General features: G+C 47.2%; 1 protein-coding gene across 1 annotated transcript in view; it reads left to right on the top strand.

The window, feature by feature from the left end:
• Window positions 1-4887: 4887 nt before the first annotated feature.
• Window positions 4888-17691, top strand: part of crim1 (cysteine rich transmembrane BMP regulator 1 (chordin-like)) — a 36148-nt gene continuing 23344 nt past the window's right edge. Inside the window, exons 1-3 of the mRNA XM_062397703.1 lie at window positions 4888-5521; window positions 9586-9747; window positions 9974-10147. Of these exons, the coding sequence (XP_062253687.1) occupies window positions 5197-5521; window positions 9586-9747; window positions 9974-10147 (661 nt within the window). The 5' untranslated portion in view covers window positions 4888-5196. The remainder of the gene's footprint in view (window positions 5522-9585; window positions 9748-9973; window positions 10148-17691) is intronic.

Below are 17691 nucleotides of genomic sequence, written 5' to 3' on the forward strand. Positions count from 1 at the left end.
TCACGGTAACATATCCAGTGAGAGAATGAGGTGTAGTTCATGTCTGACAACATGATCCATATCAAACCGAGTAATCTGTACATTTCAACCTTGGAGAACGGCCAATCCAAAGAAAACATGTTCAGACCTACATATTCACACGTAAGCACAAGACAGTCTCAGTTCATCTACATGACAAATGTCTCCAGCTACGCCCACTCAAAGGGGTTTATGACCGAACAGAAAATCTGTGTCTCAGCCTCGCCCTCCACTCATTTCTTGTAACTGTAGCTTGTCTCAATTATCCCATGCATGAAAGGGAAGATTACACTGGGGAGATGCTGTGGGAATGAGGCAAGAGGAATCTTTAGGGTTCCACTCTTTTTATATACAGTCCATGGTTCCAATCCACCGAGGAATCCACCATCATCACATAGATTTGCAGATTAAAACTTCTGAGAGGTCCACTTAGCGTTCCGCCGGAGCACGACAGGGGTGAGCAAGTACGCCACTTATGATTGTCATACAAGCTGTTGGCCGCAAGGTCACAGGATCTCACCATGTGGAGGGTATGGAGGGAGAGAGAGGGGCCCATCACAATCCGCAGCCAGAGGATCTGAGCCACATCAGTGAGGGTCCGGGGATGTGACTCATGGGGACTCAAGGTGCCAGTTGAACCCAGGAACCTCATGTGTCATGACTGCAGTTTTAGAAGTTGTTGGTAAGTTGACACAGTGTGAGGTGTATAGTTATTTTACTAGCACTTACTTGATCCATGCTATCAATGCTAACTGCAGATGCTGATCATGTTTGCCATCTTAAATTAGCTTGTTAACAAGCTAGTAAAATAGGAGGCACATCAGAGGTTAGCGATCATCTAATGACCTTACACCAAAGTATTGATTATACTATATAATAATTAGTAATTTAAAATAAATTGATGTATGCTGGATGAAAAGTGAGATGATGGCTAAGTCATTAAAAACCACTGGGGACCATGAGTGTTCTAAAATCTGATGGGTGAAGGTGACGGTGACATTTTCTTCCCTTGGAGCTGTGCCTTGGTTTGAAACAAAAAGGGAATCCATCAAATGTGTGTGTGGCAGGAGAGGGGGAGGGGGGGGGGGGGCTCTTCCTCCAACACATCCAATCAAATCGCATCAGTCTTTCCCACTTCATGAAAACAAGCGAAAACCCCTTTCTATTACCTCCGATTGTAGTTATTTACATGTCAGGATTAATGTACCTCTCAGCTCTCACTAGATGACGAGCCATCTGCTTAGGTTTACATCCTTTCCCCATTACCGCACAAAAAAAACAGCCAATTCACAAACTACAAAGGCGAAGTGGCGTACCTGAACCTCTGGGCTGTTTGAACCCACTGAACCCTTTAAGGTTCAAGCTGGACTGCTTATAGTCAAGAGAAGAAGGAGGGAGTCGTGTATTCTGCTGCTGCTGCGATGACTCTGAGGGTTTGGCGAGAAAGAAAAAAAACGAAGGAGACCTGACGGTGTCAAAACCCGTTATTATAGACCCCCGCAAGGACAGCAGCAAATGGATCAGACCTCACACAGAGAAAGAGAAAACAGACTGAGAGAGAAGGATGGAAGAAAACATGGGACCTAAAAAGACAGCAGAAATAAAAATAAAATATTATATCCCTCGAGATGGGTTACTCTCTCTGTTGGACTCCCCCGACTTTTTCCGATCACCACTTTTTACTTTCTGCATCGGTCCAAACGGATGAGGGGTACAAAGTGAGAAACAAAGGCACTCTGGATGGCAGCAACGGAAAAGAGTTCTCATCGCTGTCGATTATACCTTCAATGTGCTCTACAGCTGCCTGTGTCAAAAGAAAATGACTGTGTCGCATCTGTTAATCATCGTGGCTAATTCTTCTGAAAGGTTTGGTTTGTTCACACCTCTTTATCCTATATCTGATTTCTTTTTGTCTTATTTTGGACGCTCGTGTAAAAGAAAACAGATGACCTCATGAGTTTCCAACAATCCATTCCTCAGTGTTGCTGAGACTCCGAACTAAATGCTCCATATTTCAGCTATTTGGTACTGAATGACTTTTAAACTCTTTCAACTGTCAGTGTGCGTTGCCATTATGCCCGCTCACCCACCCACCCACCCTTCTCCCACTCTTCACCCCCCCCCCACACACAAACTCATTGGCTGGGCTCAGTCCAACACCTTGTGCTCACAGATAAGCCAAGCAAGCATGATAACCACCACTGTACACTTGGAGAAAAAGCCATGAGCACATCCTGGTGTGCCGCACGCTGCCCACTCAACATGCTCCTTGTGTGCCACTCCACTTTCAGCCCCCGTGTCACCCTCTGCCTCGTATTGCTGCCACCAGTAAGTTCACCTCCAAACCATCACGCACACCCGTCTACATCCCAGACAACACCTCCCTAGCAAACACCACAGCAGCAGGGGGAAAATCCGCCCAGACACGAGAAGCGGTAAGAGTGGGTGACAGAAGAGAGGTCAGCTAATGTAGGAGACAGATCCCAACAGTGTAACACAACCATCCACCCCTCCTGATAGGGCTGGGGTTGATGCTCCCAACTTCCTCCCAGGACGGTGACGTCTCACGAGCATCAGCTAGTGTCCGGACATTTTTAATCTTCTGGTTTTCGTCACTTCTGTCCAGCCCCAAGAGTTCATCAAGTTTGGATGTGCATGCTTTTGAATCCTTGCCAAGGATCCTAGTCACCACACCAGGGACTTTCGTTGTAGGAGAGAGTGAAGCTGGCGCCTCTACTGCTGTATTTTCCTAAAGATCCATGACTCAGAACATCATTAGTACACACACAGTGAAGTTATTAAGGACTTTTCCCTGCCCCACCTTTTCCCCTGGTTGCTTCTCTCATGTACAGTTCCAAACAGCCCAGCACATTGAGTAGCACATTGTGCTCTGGTTTTTAAATCCATGGCACAATTCAAATCAGATTAGTTTTGTTTGGACCTAATTTGGCACTGAACAAAGCCAAAATGATGGATAATGTGACATAACAACAGGGAGGGTTTCCCACTACCACATTCATGTGACATTTTGACAAAGCACTGTGCAGAGAGTGAGTCTAATGAGGGAGTATTGTAATTTGGTCCCCATCATTGTATTGCTTATTGTTGCCCCTTGACTCATTCCATGCTCTGCTTCAGCATTTACATATCCAATAACTGGTGCAGAAAGAAAACCAGAAGGTGCTGCTGTGACCTTTCAGCTGGACAGAAGCCCTCGGTCCATGATAGCAGGGCGAGGGGAAGAGGGGCCTCTGGGAGCAGCCAGCTCGCCCCATTTGAAAGCCCATCACCCAGGCAAATAGGTCAGCGTGGGCCACAATCTCTGCAAGTGAATGGAAACCGAGGGTGCTCCAAGGTCCTGGTGTGATCTGTCGTCAACCAGCAGTTAGCGGTCAGCGGCTCGGCCCATTCGACAAGAGCTTTAAGGAGGGGGGACGGAGTGAGGGAGGTTTGGAGGGAGAGCGGGAGGACAAGAGCCGAGTTGTGTTGCAAGCGCTGATTATGCGTGCTGTGGGGATGGTTTCCTGGATGTTGTGTTTGTGTTGGAGCGGGTGGCTCCAGGCAGATGTTGCAAATGAAGGAGGTGCTGTTGTGTGTTGACATTGTGGGGAAAAGGGCCCCAGATGACTTCTGATTGCTGTTTGAAGGCGAATCCAATGAGAGTGAAAACAATCCCCTGAACTGGACCGTCCTCACTTTTGATATCTGATAATCTCTGTATTAATCACTTAGCATAGCGTTGGATGTCAGCTCCATGTTTGGGGAAAAACGGTCTGCTGCATTCTTGTTTCCCAACAGAAAGCAGGAACAAACCGAAACTTCTTATCTCTTTCTTCCAGCAGTATTATTTTCTCTAGATGTTTCTTTTTTTTTTTTATGCCTACTGTCACAACACAGCCTCCAGCTGTGCCCACTGTTCCCCACGTACACCACCCATCTGAGCACACAAACACCACTTCAGCAAACATCAGGTGACCTTTTTACCTCCCAGAAGCTCCACACAATCTGACACCTACAAACACGGGTAGGCCCACACACATGCACACGCAACTCATAAACACAAAAGGTAAAGCTGAGGAGTGAGATATGGCCTCGATAAGGCCTGATATGTTTGATTATGAGGCTTTGACAGACTTTATCAGTGTATTGTTGAATAGAAACAGAGCACAATTAGAATAGTGGTGACAAGAGCCTTACTGTAAAGTACATGTGAAATATAAACGACAGAACCCGATCTGTCTCTTCCCTCTCCCCCTTGTTTCCCCTTCCCACGCCCCTCTCTCTCTTTATTCTTTTCTCCATACCTCTGATCTTCCCCATTTTTCTTGCTCACCCCAACCGGTCGAAACACATGATCCCCCACATTGAGTCTGGTTCTGCTCGAGGTTCCTTCCACAGTCACCAGTCCTTTTTTTTCTCACTTTCACAAAATGTTATAGGTTTTACACCAAATATGCCTTGAGATAATGTAGGTTGAGATTTGGAACAAAACAAAACAATTGAAATGAAATGCAGTATTTGTATAATATGCACATGTACGTACTTTTACTGGTGTAGCTGTGATTCAGATTTATGACCAGAATTTAGCTTATTAATGTCCCATTTCTTGAACACATTAAAATGCTGTAAACTCTCGCTGTTTGTCTTACTTGCAAAGCACGCACAAGAAAAGGGGAACATGCATTGAAGACATCCAAAGTTGCATCGTTGCGCAATCCCAGAGACGGAGATAAATCAGTTCAAATCCTCCCTCCTTTCGCTCCTCGTGACTGGTCGGCTCCCGTGTCCGTCAGGGGGAGGGGTGCACCGCTAATTTCTATATGCCTGTATGTCAAATCAGGGCTCATATTGCGCTCCCGTGTGCGCCTGTCAGCAGCAGCGAGACCCAGTGGACGTGCACCAGCCTTGCTCCAGGGATTTCTGTGCGTATTCAACCCCGACGAGACGCCCGGGACGCGCGTCTACCTGTTTGCTCTGAACTGGATACTGTGGTGCCACCTCACGCATCCGCACACTTCAGACTTGTCACCTCTTCGAAGCGAGCTGCTGCGTAATGAGCAGCGCGCCCGAGGGAAGAGCCATCACCAAACTTTAAAGTAGACTTTGCAACTTTAGTGGCAGCAGCGCGCATCATCACTTGACAGGAGCGCGGATCATTTCTCTGGAAAACTTTAAAACATGAGACTCTTTTTTTGGGGGGGAAACATGTTCAGCAAGTGCTCCGTTGTGTTATTGAGCGTCCTCTTTCTGGCGCGGGCGCTCTCGGCTCACGAGTGCACGCCGTGCGACCTCCGGACCTGTCCGTTGAAAGCCGCGCACGGCTGCGAGGGTGGCCGGACCATGGCGAGGGATCCGTGCGGATGCTGCGACCAGTGCGCCCGCCTGGAGTGGGAGCCCTGCGGCGGACAGGACTGGGCGCACGGCTACTGCGCCCTGGGGCTGACGTGCGCCTCTGTCAACGGATCCGGAGCGGCCACCATCCCTGAGATCGGAGTGTGTAAAGGTGGGTTGAAGTGAAAGTGTGTCGTGTGAGGCTGATTAAAAACGGTTGGGCTAATTTTATAGAAACCATAAGCGGAGATCCAATAAAAAAGAACGCTCTTGATGTTGTTGAGTGTGCCACAAAAGAGCAGCAGGCGGCCATCCTCTTCTTTTTAAGTGTTTTGAGCGCACGACGATTCAAGTGTCAGTCCAGTCCTGACTGCTGGGACTATGTGTCACTGTTTACCTTGTCTCCGGCTGCCTGGAGCTGCTGCCCAGGTCTGACGGGGCTCTTGACTGCCAGGAGAGGAGTCATGTTCAGCTGCTCTTTCTCCCTCCTCAATGCTTCATTCACTTAAAGCTCAGAAGGCTGACAATAAGTTTGGCAGCAGTGGTGTTGGCCCTGTAGTAGGTCCTTTGCTTCTTCTCTTGCCTCGCAGCTCAAGCAGACATTCCCATGCAGGCAGGGAATTGAGATGAGACAAAAAAAATGACTGGTTGAATCTGTGCGAGGGTGAAATTGTGGTTCTCTGTGGCGTGGCCGACAATAATTGCGTGCGCACCCTTGGAAACACACTGTAACTGAAGGACTAAATTGGCCCTTTCTTGTCTGTACTGTTTGTATGTGACTCAGAGGTGTAATGGTTTGACAGCACACGATTACAAAAGTCCCACAGCAGATTTTCATTTGCAACCCTGTGACGCAGCAGAGTTGTATATGGTTCTGTTCCTGCCAAACGGAGCTGGACTGTTACACTGTGGATTTGCTCATTTTACGCACAATTTGAGCAACTTCCTGAACCTTCTGTACTTCAAAGACCTGTGCGGGGTGTCAGGTTCGCCACGGTTAATGGTGTTAGTTGCAATGGCGTTCCCCTGAGGATGAAATACCCAGTAGGAGGACCCCCGGCAGCCCCTCCACCTGCATTCTGTCCGGTCTGTTTGGGGATGATTGAAGAGGACTGACAGGACTGTAGAGAGTAAGCAGCTCTCAGTGTGTGTCTGGATCCCCTGACCCTGCCCTCCCATCATTTATCCGTAGGGTGGTCCTAGTCAGGGCTCCACTAGGTTTTTCCAGGGGTCTCCGGCCCCACGCAATCCCAGGAGACGCCGCTCCTGATTGTACCCCCTGTACAAGGTAAAGGCTGGCGTCTGGAGGACATCTCTGCAAATTAACAGCTTTGGGCCGAGTGGGAGGCCTAATGGCTCCTCTGATTGAGTCGTGCCTCTGGTCCTGTGGCCCCAGGGACCTTGGAGCATGCCGCTGACCCCAAAATCAGGCACATACATGCAACCCCACTCTCCCAGGCGGTACTAGGTGGGGGTAAATCAACACCTCCGAGTGTGTTTTCAGGGGCCACGGTAGGCAGGCGGCTGGAGGCTGATCCCAGATTTCCCTCCTCAAGCTGCAAGGGTCTTAGAGTGATTAGACTCGCAATCAGGAGTAGGGGGGAAATGTTTCCGCTTTCTGATCCCCTGCCTCCACGCTCACAGTTTGGATTTTCTGGGTGGTCAGAATTGGTTCGCTTGGGGATGCAGCAACTTTAAAGCACAGGTGACATATTACATGAAATATCTTTGTAATGTGTTAAGAGTCAGCTTTTATTCTCATCTTGTCAAGAATGAAAAGGCTTATTGGATACAACAATTAAAATCATTCCAGGCTCCTGATGCCCAGTGGAAGCTGCAATAGTCATTGGACAATGAGTTTACCAGATTTGGTAAAATGTTATATAAGACAACGCTGTCAAAAAGGAATAAGAACTGAATCGTTATCTATTCTCTTTTTATACTAAGGAATAATTTAATTCAATGTGTTATGTCCAGCTAATTCAATACTTTTAAGGGTGAAATAATGATTGCATCAGATGCCAAAACAAAAACGATACTTTGGACATTCTAATCAAATTTTCTCATGGAGGAGTTCTGTATTTAAATGCGGAAGAGGACTAAAAAAGCAAATGAAACATCGCAGCTTGTGTCCGTCTCCCTCCAAAACAGTCTCATGAGCGGTCAAGCACCTGTTCTCAGAGACAGATCTTAGCATTTTCACTGCGTCATTCCTGCTTCAGCGATCGGCCGCTTCGTCAGGTGAAAACATCAAGTCACTGCGGCCAAGTGATTTGTTTTGATGTCCTCATTGTATTTTGTCTTTCTGTCCCTCCCACGCAGACTTTCCCCCAAGCTCCAGAGGCACTTATCATACCACGTAACACGAGTGTCTGTCTTACAGGAACGTTATGTCCACTGCCCTCCTTCGTATGCCTTCCACTTCTCTGGTATTATCTAATGTTTCAAAGACTTCCCTTTTAGCTCGCTATCAGCCAGAGGGCCCGCAAAGGTCAGCTTTCCCATCCTGGCTCTGGAAGCCAAGACAAGCAGTCTCAGTGGCTGAGAGAGGAATCCTCCTGGGATGAATCCATGGACCTTGGCTAGAGTCATGCCGGGCCAGATAATAGATAATCAGGCTAGACCAGATCAGAGCTGGGTCAGGCTGACAGGGACAAACAGCTTATGACAAACTCGGCTCACGAGACAATGTTTTCAGTGTCCAGGCTTTCATTCATTGTTCTGTCTCGTGTACCTCAATTTCTTCGTGCCGCATTTAGCCCTCGACACATACTGCCAACGACTCAAATGAAAATACCCTCCCAGGCAGAGGAAAGCCTCTGGATGGAAAATATGTGGAGGTGAGGATCATTTTAAGGTGAAAGGAAATCACAGGGAAAGTTTCGGTGCGGTTTATTGAAAAGGCTGCTTGTGCTTTGGCAGTCTCGCTTGCCGTCTGTGAGAGCTATTAACAGCGCTGGCTGGCTCAGGTTGAAGGTATCGTTACCATCATTTCTTTCATTGGCTGCTGTCACAGGGCCGGTTAGTGTCCTGCATCACCCAGGAGGCGTCCACATCATCCGCCCGAGGATACATGTTTCTGGAGTCGCATTGACTCACTTCATCATGTGAAAATCATTACAATAAAGAGACTGGCCCTTTTCCCATAGCAGAATATCTGTTTTAGATTAATGTGAATCAACACATGTGTTTTATTATGATTTACATCATTTAAAAGCAAAGCAATGGAATTCCAATCCTTTCCAATCACTTGGCATCATCCTGCTTTTGTTTTTCTGACCCCTAACTGTGAATGAGAAGGATTCTCGTTTTACAAGGCCTTATTTCAGGTGGGATCACAACGGTGGTCAGGTAAATATACCATGCGGTTGTTCCGTGTTTGTCTTGGATGGTTAAACCTTTTCCTACTGTGCATTGTTCTGGTGCGTTGCTGTTTGGAGAAGAAAGCCAGAGTATTATGATAAGCTCCAATCACGCTTCCACACTGTTGATTTGAGGCCTGGGAGCTAAATGCTCGGGAAGGGGTTACTCGTTGTTACAGTTGCTCTCATCCTGTTTACTCTGCTGCCACTCGCACTGCTTCTTGAATGACTACGATGGAGGGTAATTTGAGGGTATACGTGTGTGTATTTATGCATGGATGTGAAAGTCTATGAATGAAGTGTATGTTGGGGCCCTTTAATCCCAGGGTTTTGATGGTTATTCAGCTCACATGGCCATAACGTGACACATTATACCCTCGCACATTCCTTCCTATTGTACGATTTTTTCATCCAAGTCTTGATGTGCCATCTCGGCTGGGGTGGGGGCACCCCAGCTCACAGGGGCGGATGAACAATATGTGGGTATGGTGCAAGGGGCTTCGGTACAGAAGAGGCGTTGCGGGGAACAGCAGATGGAAGCCCTGGGAGGGCCCCATGCTGTGGAACAAAAGCAAACAAATGGGCTCAATGGCTCCAGTAGCGTGGCACGACGAGGAGGGAGGAGAGATGGCAGCCCAGAAACACACTGGTCAGCTCAGCAACTGTTGTGCCAGGGGCAATGTGTCGCAATGAAAGCTGTGAGCTGGCCAACCCCTCAGCACTTTTGGGAAATCACAACTTTCGCCTTGTGATTACACTTCACCTGTTATTCTGTCCGATTTAATCACTGTCAAAATAACTATAGAGGATAAGAGAGTCCAAGTGAGAAGTTCATGTCCCCTTATCTTCTTTTCCCCGTTTCTGTCCCCCACAGTGCTCCCCGACCATCCAGAGGCAGGCCTGGAGGACGACCGATGTCCCCTGATGACAGGCTGCGACAGGGCCGGAGGAGAGTGTGTGTGTGATGCCCGTCACTCCTGCTTGGGCTCTTTCACGTACCCAGACCAAGAAACCTGCATGAAGACCAGCAAGTCAGGTGAGCCCTCTCCATACAATCCCAGAATCTCAGAGCAAGCGGGAATAACGCTGTCCATTGAGAGGAGCTAATCCATAACAGATGTGAGTCTGAGGTGACCAACACTCCTTACATATCATAGTGATGACACACATGCTGAAGCTTTGTCTAGTGGTTCCCCCACTCACCCTTGAGTGGTGCCATTGTGTGTGACTCACGGATCTGTGTGTTCACGGTTGGATTTCAGAGGGTCGGAGGCACGAGCACCGGGAGAGACACAGAGAGAAGTATGTGGGACCATCCAACCCGGCCTGCATGTTCTCCGGGTGTAACCTGACCGCTGAGGGCTGTGTGTGCGAGTCTCAGAGCTGCCACCACCACTTCGCCTACATCAACCGCAGCCAGTGCCAGGAAGCCGCAGGTAACCCTCTAATGACCCACGACTGGAAGTGACAACCACACAGCAGCCGACCAGTAACGGCTCAGCTCAAGTTATTTAGATGTACAGAGTTATATGCATGTCAGAAACAAGCTCTGCATCCACAAAGTTACTTCTCTGTTTAGTATGAGCATTGGTATAAAATGCACTACGGATGTGTCTTCTGAGGTTTTTCTCTTCTCACATACAAATCACCTCTGAGTGGAACATGCAGCCTCAACGTTTCTCATGTCCCAACTCATTATGTCTGAGGAGAAGCATATTGTCACTGACCAATGGAAACCCTATGAGTCTAATTTTTGAATTTCAAGTGCTAAAATCTGTGAGTACTTATTCTACCTGAATATTTGCACGGTGCTATTTTCCATCTGTAAAAGCTAAACATGCTCAGCATTTCCCATCAAGGCTACAAACACACTGCTATGTTTTTACAATGCGTCACCGTTTGGGGTGCCTGCCTGCTCACCTGGCAGTGCAGACTCTCACCATGCGGAGACTTGAGTCCTCATTTAGCGACCACAGGCTCGATTCCGACACAGCCCTTTGCTGCATCTTTCTCCGTTTCCTGCTTCCTAGCCTGTCAATAAAGGCAAAATGCCTGTTGCTTCCTTAACAGCTGCCATCCCATATTACTCTGGAGTTTTCAAGCACCTATGGAGAACTTTGAAAATGCTGCTGGCCCCAATTTAGTTTGATAACTCAGAGACTTTGTTGTAGTATGGACAGTCAAAACAACGAAGGCGTTTGAACACGATGATGTAGACTTCTGATAGGTTCCTGTTAGCCATGACTCAACTACCAGCGGTGAAAGCAAAATGATCTGAACTTTCAATAACAGTTTTACCTCAACGTCAGTCCAAGAAAAGCAACCCCTCGTCTTACTTTTCACGTTTCATGTTTGAATGGATGTTGATTACTGATGCAAGGATCTTTGTTTTAAAAACACAATTTTATGTATCCGCGTGGATGACGTGCTGGAAGAGGAGGTGAAGTGAGAGAAAGATTGATGTCATGAAAGAAAACAAGAGCGAGAGATGGTGAGAGGGAAAGGAGAGAAGGTGTGAACCTCCTTGACGGAGAATGTCTCCATGAAAAAAGAAGGAGTTGTTGAGAAGGCTTATGAGTATATGAAGTGTTGGAAATCGTCAGGCACAGGGGGACGATTCTGACGTGTTTATGTTTGAGCGTGGGATGAATGTTTCTTTTGTGCAGGAGGGAGAAAAAGGAAGGATGAATGTATGATTACCTCCACCTCTTAGCACACTCCCTGACTGACACTTGTGAGTGAAAGATGTTACCGCCGGCGCAGTGAGTTAAGTTTCCTCATTTGGATCGTGAGGTATAGATATAGGCAGGCGTTAAGTGTCGGCTGCCTCCTGACTGACATTTGCAAAATAGGACAGCACAGAGTGAACCCTCTGAACCTCTGTGTACATGTGTGGTGAACCTGTACTCACTGAACATGCTTTTAGAAGAACAAAAGGAGTTTGGTGCTTTAGCGAAAAGAGTAGTGACTGCTTATGTTTTTATCCACAGTTTTCTCTCCCTGTAATACTCAAGGTTCTGCCTCTTGCAATTGAGGAACAGCTCTTTAGCAACTTTTTTATTGCAATGTTCCCAAGAGACGTCTATTTTTTCGGACATTAACTGTGGAAAAATGCCTTTCACTTATCAGCAGGAGATGATGTTGGAATTTTTTAATTCCAGGAGAATATCATTCGCTCAGTACATGTCCCAGTCTGCAAATTACACATTGAGATTGTAGCTGAACATTTACAGTACATGCCGTGTGGAGGCTTGCCTCGAGCAATTTACTCAGTAAATCCCACAGGAAGTAGGCTCGTCAGACATGATATTGTTTAGACATATCATCGCTGAAGTCTAGCGTTGCGATGAAAGACGCACTGTTGGTCTTCTGTGTTTTGTAACCGCCTCATCTCAAAGTCAGAGCACAAACAGATGACAGTTTCAACTTGCACCAGTGAAAACTGTAAACAACATTTTTCAGCAGCTTATGAGTTCTCACCGCAGCACACACCCACCCTTCTGATGGCCCCTCATTAAGTAAGAGACCAGGATATGTGTGTCTGCCGCTGTCTGTAAGAATGTGGTATGATGCACACATACGCGTGCTTAGTTGTGTTTTGTATATCATCACGTGTATGTAATGATGAGCATGTATATGTGAGAAGAGCATCCGGGCCTGCATGTCTGCGTCCGCGCATGTGTATGTCTGTGTGCGATAATGATCTTGTTTGTCTCCATGTCTGGGCAGAGATTTTCCTTTTGTCTGTCATCAGCAGGAGCTTCCTCTGTGACGGGCCGGGACTCTGTGGTCAGGATCTCATTTGCTGGTGAGAGTGTCCATCAATCCCTAGTTGTCTTTGGATGCGAGCAGTTTAGAGTCTGGAAGCAAACGTGTCCTGTAAACTTGCTCTCAAGGCTCCAGAGCCACGCTCACTGCGCTTGTCATGTGCATTGAAGTAGACCTTGTGTCCCAACACTTGATGAAACCTTCAGGCTAGATCCATACCGGTATGCTATGGATATGCCCGCATCAACACTACTTAGGAGTTTTAGAACTGCTAAAACAGAGACATTTGGAAACGCTGCTGGGTCCCGTTTTAGTCTGAAAACTCCAGGGCTGCAATTTAGTCGGGCAAAAACTGAGATGTAAACAATTGCTTGCTGATTGGGTCTTGTTGGTGAAGACAGAGCCTTTGCTGATTCGTCAGGTTCCTATCACATGACCTCCTCTCAGAGGAAGCAACCGGCATTAGCCTCAGCTACCATTGTAGAACACAACATGGATAGACAAGTTAGAAGCGGTTGCTAACAGCTGCATGGTAGTTAAATTCTACATTTTTATTTGAGCAATCTGCTGCAAATCCCATGTCTAGCAGCTTGCACTTGCCTTCCTGTTGAGACACAGGCATTCACTTGTGCAGTGCACTTGGGTGGTCATGTGATATATGCTTATGCTTATATATATGCTTGGATTAGAACTGATATGGAGCCAAAATAAGGCTTGTGTCGACAGAGATTGTTTAGTTTTAAAATGCAGTTTTCAAACGAAAACCGAGTTGTATGGATGTAGCCCCAATCTCACACATGGAGGTTGTTTGGCCTTCCACTTTCCCTCTGACTCACTCAGCGCTCACTGGTCAGTTCATCCCTAAAAGCTGTGACTCACGTGAGCTGTTAAAACTCAACATCCTTCCCGCCCCATCGCTGCTTCATCACCTAACTTTGCCTCTTGCCCTGTCCCTGGGAGAATGTTCTCTGCATGGTGCTGATGTACTTTGGCTGCAAACGTTCAATCAGAACTCCAGACGTATCAGCCACATGTCAGGGAGTTAAAGAGGATCTGACTTATCCTGGAAGGAGGAGGAGAAGGAGGAGGGGAGGCAGTCGCAGGAAGACAGGAAATCGAAACTGAGGCCTGGCCGTTTTGTTGAGGTATTTGTGTCAAACGCAGGCCCCAGAGTCTTGGTTGGGTGGTGTTTGGTAATTTTACACTCTAGGATAGTTTACATATTTCATCCACGATAAGGCCCCTGCTGCTATTTCAGAGGAATTCCCCTGTTGTTGCTCACTGACAGGAAGAAGCAGCAGCAGCATTCAGCAGACATGGAGGTGCGGCCCGCCACAATGTCATGACATGAACTGACTTGTTCCCACAATTCTCTTGCCCACCTATGCCACCTCCGTTCTGCCTTTCCTCTGTCCTGGTGAAAGGACTGTTAGTTCTGCTTCTCTGCAGCCTCTTTGTGGCAGGGCGATTACTGGCCGAGCCAGACTGCCACTGGCTGAAAGAGGCGCTAGACGTCTCGGTGGCGTGTGTTTGTGCACCGTCTGCATAACTTGTTGTGCCCTGCGAGATGCTCGTTTCCCAGCGTGAGTGTGTATTTGTGTGTGTAGAGTGTGTGGGTAGTGATTTCAAAGAGGCAACAAAACTCTTGTGTGACAATCAACACAAAGAACTTCCCTTTAAGGCATGTTGGGATTGCTCTCAACCCACTCACTACTCACGGTCAGCCGTGGACCAGACCAGCCAGCGTCAACATTCCTGCATGTCCGACCTTCTCTGCATTCACTAAATCTAGACCTAAAACCTCAGTTTATTGACCCAACCATAACCCATAATAAATCAATCAGACTGCAGCTAAAGCCAACTCCTGTTGTTCCAAGACCTATTTCTTATATCATCCGCTATTCTTACCCCTTTTTTCCCTTAAAGGTAACAGACATATGGCCAAAATCCATACATAACTCAACTACCTTTACCACAATTTATTCAACAGCTGTCCTAACCCTAGGTCTCCCATGGTGTGTTTTCTACATTTGCTACAAATCAGGGCAGAGGTATTGTGTCCTCTGAGGGACAGTACACGTGACGGTCTCGATTTGCTTCCATTGCTTTATGTTAAGTACCCTGGAGCGGAGAATGTTCACTCTTTTCACATGCAATTGTGCCAGATATGGTGATAGAGCATGTGTGTTGTTTCTCTCTGGACGGACCCTTTATGCTGATAGAATTCCCATGCGCTCCCTATCGCTGGCCTAATCTTATTGGCCATCTGACGTGAAGGAAAGGGTGTGTTTCAATGGAATGCGCAAATGCTATGTACACTTGCGATCCACACACAAACACACACACACATACATGAATACATCTATGTCAAAATGTGCATCTACACGTGGATAATCTCATGACCTCACCCAAACATGCTCATTCCACAGCTGTAGCGGCCTTTCTTAAGACCCTGAGATCACGTTTTTCATCTGCAAATATTTAGCCTCAGTGTGAGACAGACAGACGTGCAGGCAGCAGATGCAGGCCTGCTGGCTGCTGCGTGCCTACGCCTGGCCGCTGCGGGCTTCTGACTTCGGTGTGAAGTTCTTCCAGGTGACCCCGGTCTGTGCCTTTCAACCTGGACCACCTCCCAGACCTACTCCACGGCCCTCACAAATACTCTCACACACGCTGACACAAACAGGGAACAATGCTTACTTTCTCAGCTGTAACTGCTGGTGGGCACTGGGCCAGACCCCCACAGCTTTTACGTGAGAGACGGCCCCGATGTGTCCCTTTGCGGAGCAACTTTATAAAACCTGAGGACAGACCAGAAACCCACGGAGGGCAGCTGGACTGAGACAGCTTTGTTCTCCGCTGACTTGCTTCCAAAGTCAGTCGGTGAACAGAACTCACATTGTGCACTTTTTCCATGAGTAAACTCAGGCTGTCAACACAGCGTCCTCTGCCTGGCTGGGCCGCTCCGGTTCGGAGAAAGACTGCGTTCCTTGTGTCCGAGCTTAGAGGGAAGAAAAAAACCATTTAGTAAGGAGGTGTTTTTCTTTCGTCAATGGGCCGCTGCGATGCCAGAAATATGCATTGTTTACAAAAGATGCTATTCTGTGGTAATGAAGCAATTTCCTAATCCCACCTCCTCCAGACCAGTGGCAGGTGTGTGGGGCTAGGAGGTGGGGGCCTGTTTATTGTCTGCCGGTTGTGCATTGAGGTCAAAGGTGTCCCATTCTTTGCTATCTTACAGTTGTGAGCACATGTTGCCTAATCTGGAGAAAGAGTTTATCATCCAAACCAGATCAGGCCTTTTGTGTTTGTGCAAGCTGGAGTATGGCCACCATTGTGATATGAAGATTGGTTCTGTGGCTGCTTACTCACTAATTACAGCCATTTATGCTCAAAGATACAACCCAAACAGCACGGGACGAAATCCATTTGCTGCTGACTCTTTCTGCCCTGTCCTCTGTCTGCCTACTGGGCTTACAAATGTGCCTGCTAGAAAATTATATTAATTGGACCTGCAAGGTCTGGACCGTTTCCTCAGATGGATACAATTCTATTCATTTAAATGACAATGGTAAGTCTGCCAGCTGCTTTTCCCAGCGCAGTCTAACCCCACCCATTATCGCAAGTGAAAGAGTAATCAGCCTTCTCTGGGAGACATACAAGACCCATAATGTGTTTTTCAGTGCAGAACATTGTGCAAGATCGTCCCATGGCATTAATACAGGGCTTTAAAAAGTGTGAGGTTTTCATATGCAAAACCAGTCCTCAACGAAGAAGCAGCAGGGTGCGTCACACTTTATTGGAAGTAAAACATTCGCCAATCAGCGCTTCCAACTGAAGTGTATTTAATTCCAGCATCGGAATCGGGGCCAAAAAAACGTTAAAATGTTCGTAGCCTTTCTCAATTCAGGGGGTTCGCCCTCATTTTCTATGACACTATTCAGCTCAAGGTTCATCAATGAGAGCTTTGTGGTAGCCTCACTGTTCCCAGGTTGCTTGGGTAAACAGTACATTACTGATACACTCACTCTATTTATCTGGAACCAGCTCGATTCAATGTTTCCTTATCCTCGATTTCATCTGTTAGAAATATTATCACCGCAAGCCAAAGCACAGCGGTCACACTCTCACAGCCCCCCCCCCCCCCCCCCCCTCCTCACTGTTTATTCTGGGTCAGGTAGACATCAAATAACCAGACAGTTTATCTAATAAACCTGGAATAATCAGTGCGATTCAGAGGAGCTTATCTGGAGCCGAAGACTTACAGAGCAATACTATTATCATGGGATCAGAAGTCTGGACCCCAACTGCTCACCGGTTCAGTTTCCTCATCTGGTGGCAAAACTAATAGGGATCCACTTACAGGTCTTCAAATGTCAGGGATGAGGCACATCCTCTGAGAGACTTGTGTTGCACAGTGGAGCCACCGGTCTGGGAAGACCATCACAAGACTCAAAGCTTCTGGAAAACAATGCCAAAACCCTGTGTGCTGTTGCGCAACCTCAGCCTGTATCATTCCCTCTCCTCAAAAACCATATGTATGCAAAGATTCTCAAGTATTCCTCACAAGTAAATCATAATCCACCTCATTTAATGATTCCATTTTATGAGGCAGCTGTTCATTGACACGTTTCCTCCTTTAAATGTCAATGGTGATTTAAACGTGACGCACACTCAATTTTTTTTCCTCATATCCATCCATAATCTCTGTGCTTGTCAGCGCCGTCTTTCCTCTCTTTCTTTTCAGCGGTCATAGTGCCACAAAAGCTGCTTGTACTGTGCTTACAGCTGGGAAATGACTTAGTGACTGACAATTATAGGACAGAGCGCAGGTCTGCTCTCGCCAATCCCTCGCTTCTACCTGCACTGTATACATTACAGTGACACTGAGAACCAAAATAAACACGTTTGGGTAATCTAATATTTGTGAGGTAGCTACTGTTCTCACACAATGTCTGTACAGAGGGGCGCTTCATTTACTTCTCCTGAACAGGCTCCAAAATACACCCCTGAGCCCCTTGCCCATCCCCCCCCCCCCCCCCCAACAAGGGGTATCACAGCTATTATGTTGGCTCTGGCAAATGAATAGACAAACATGTCCTGGAATGCTAAGTGAAGGGGTGATTCTCAACTGCCAAGAAGAAAGATTCTGTTGAAAGTTGGCTGTTATAAATGACTAGTTTTAGAGCGTGAGGGGCTGTATGGATTGCAA

This window comes from Platichthys flesus, chromosome 10 (assembly GCF_949316205.1).
Source record: "Platichthys flesus chromosome 10, fPlaFle2.1, whole genome shotgun sequence".
NCBI classification, from domain to species: Eukaryota; Metazoa; Chordata; class Actinopteri; order Pleuronectiformes; family Pleuronectidae; genus Platichthys; species Platichthys flesus.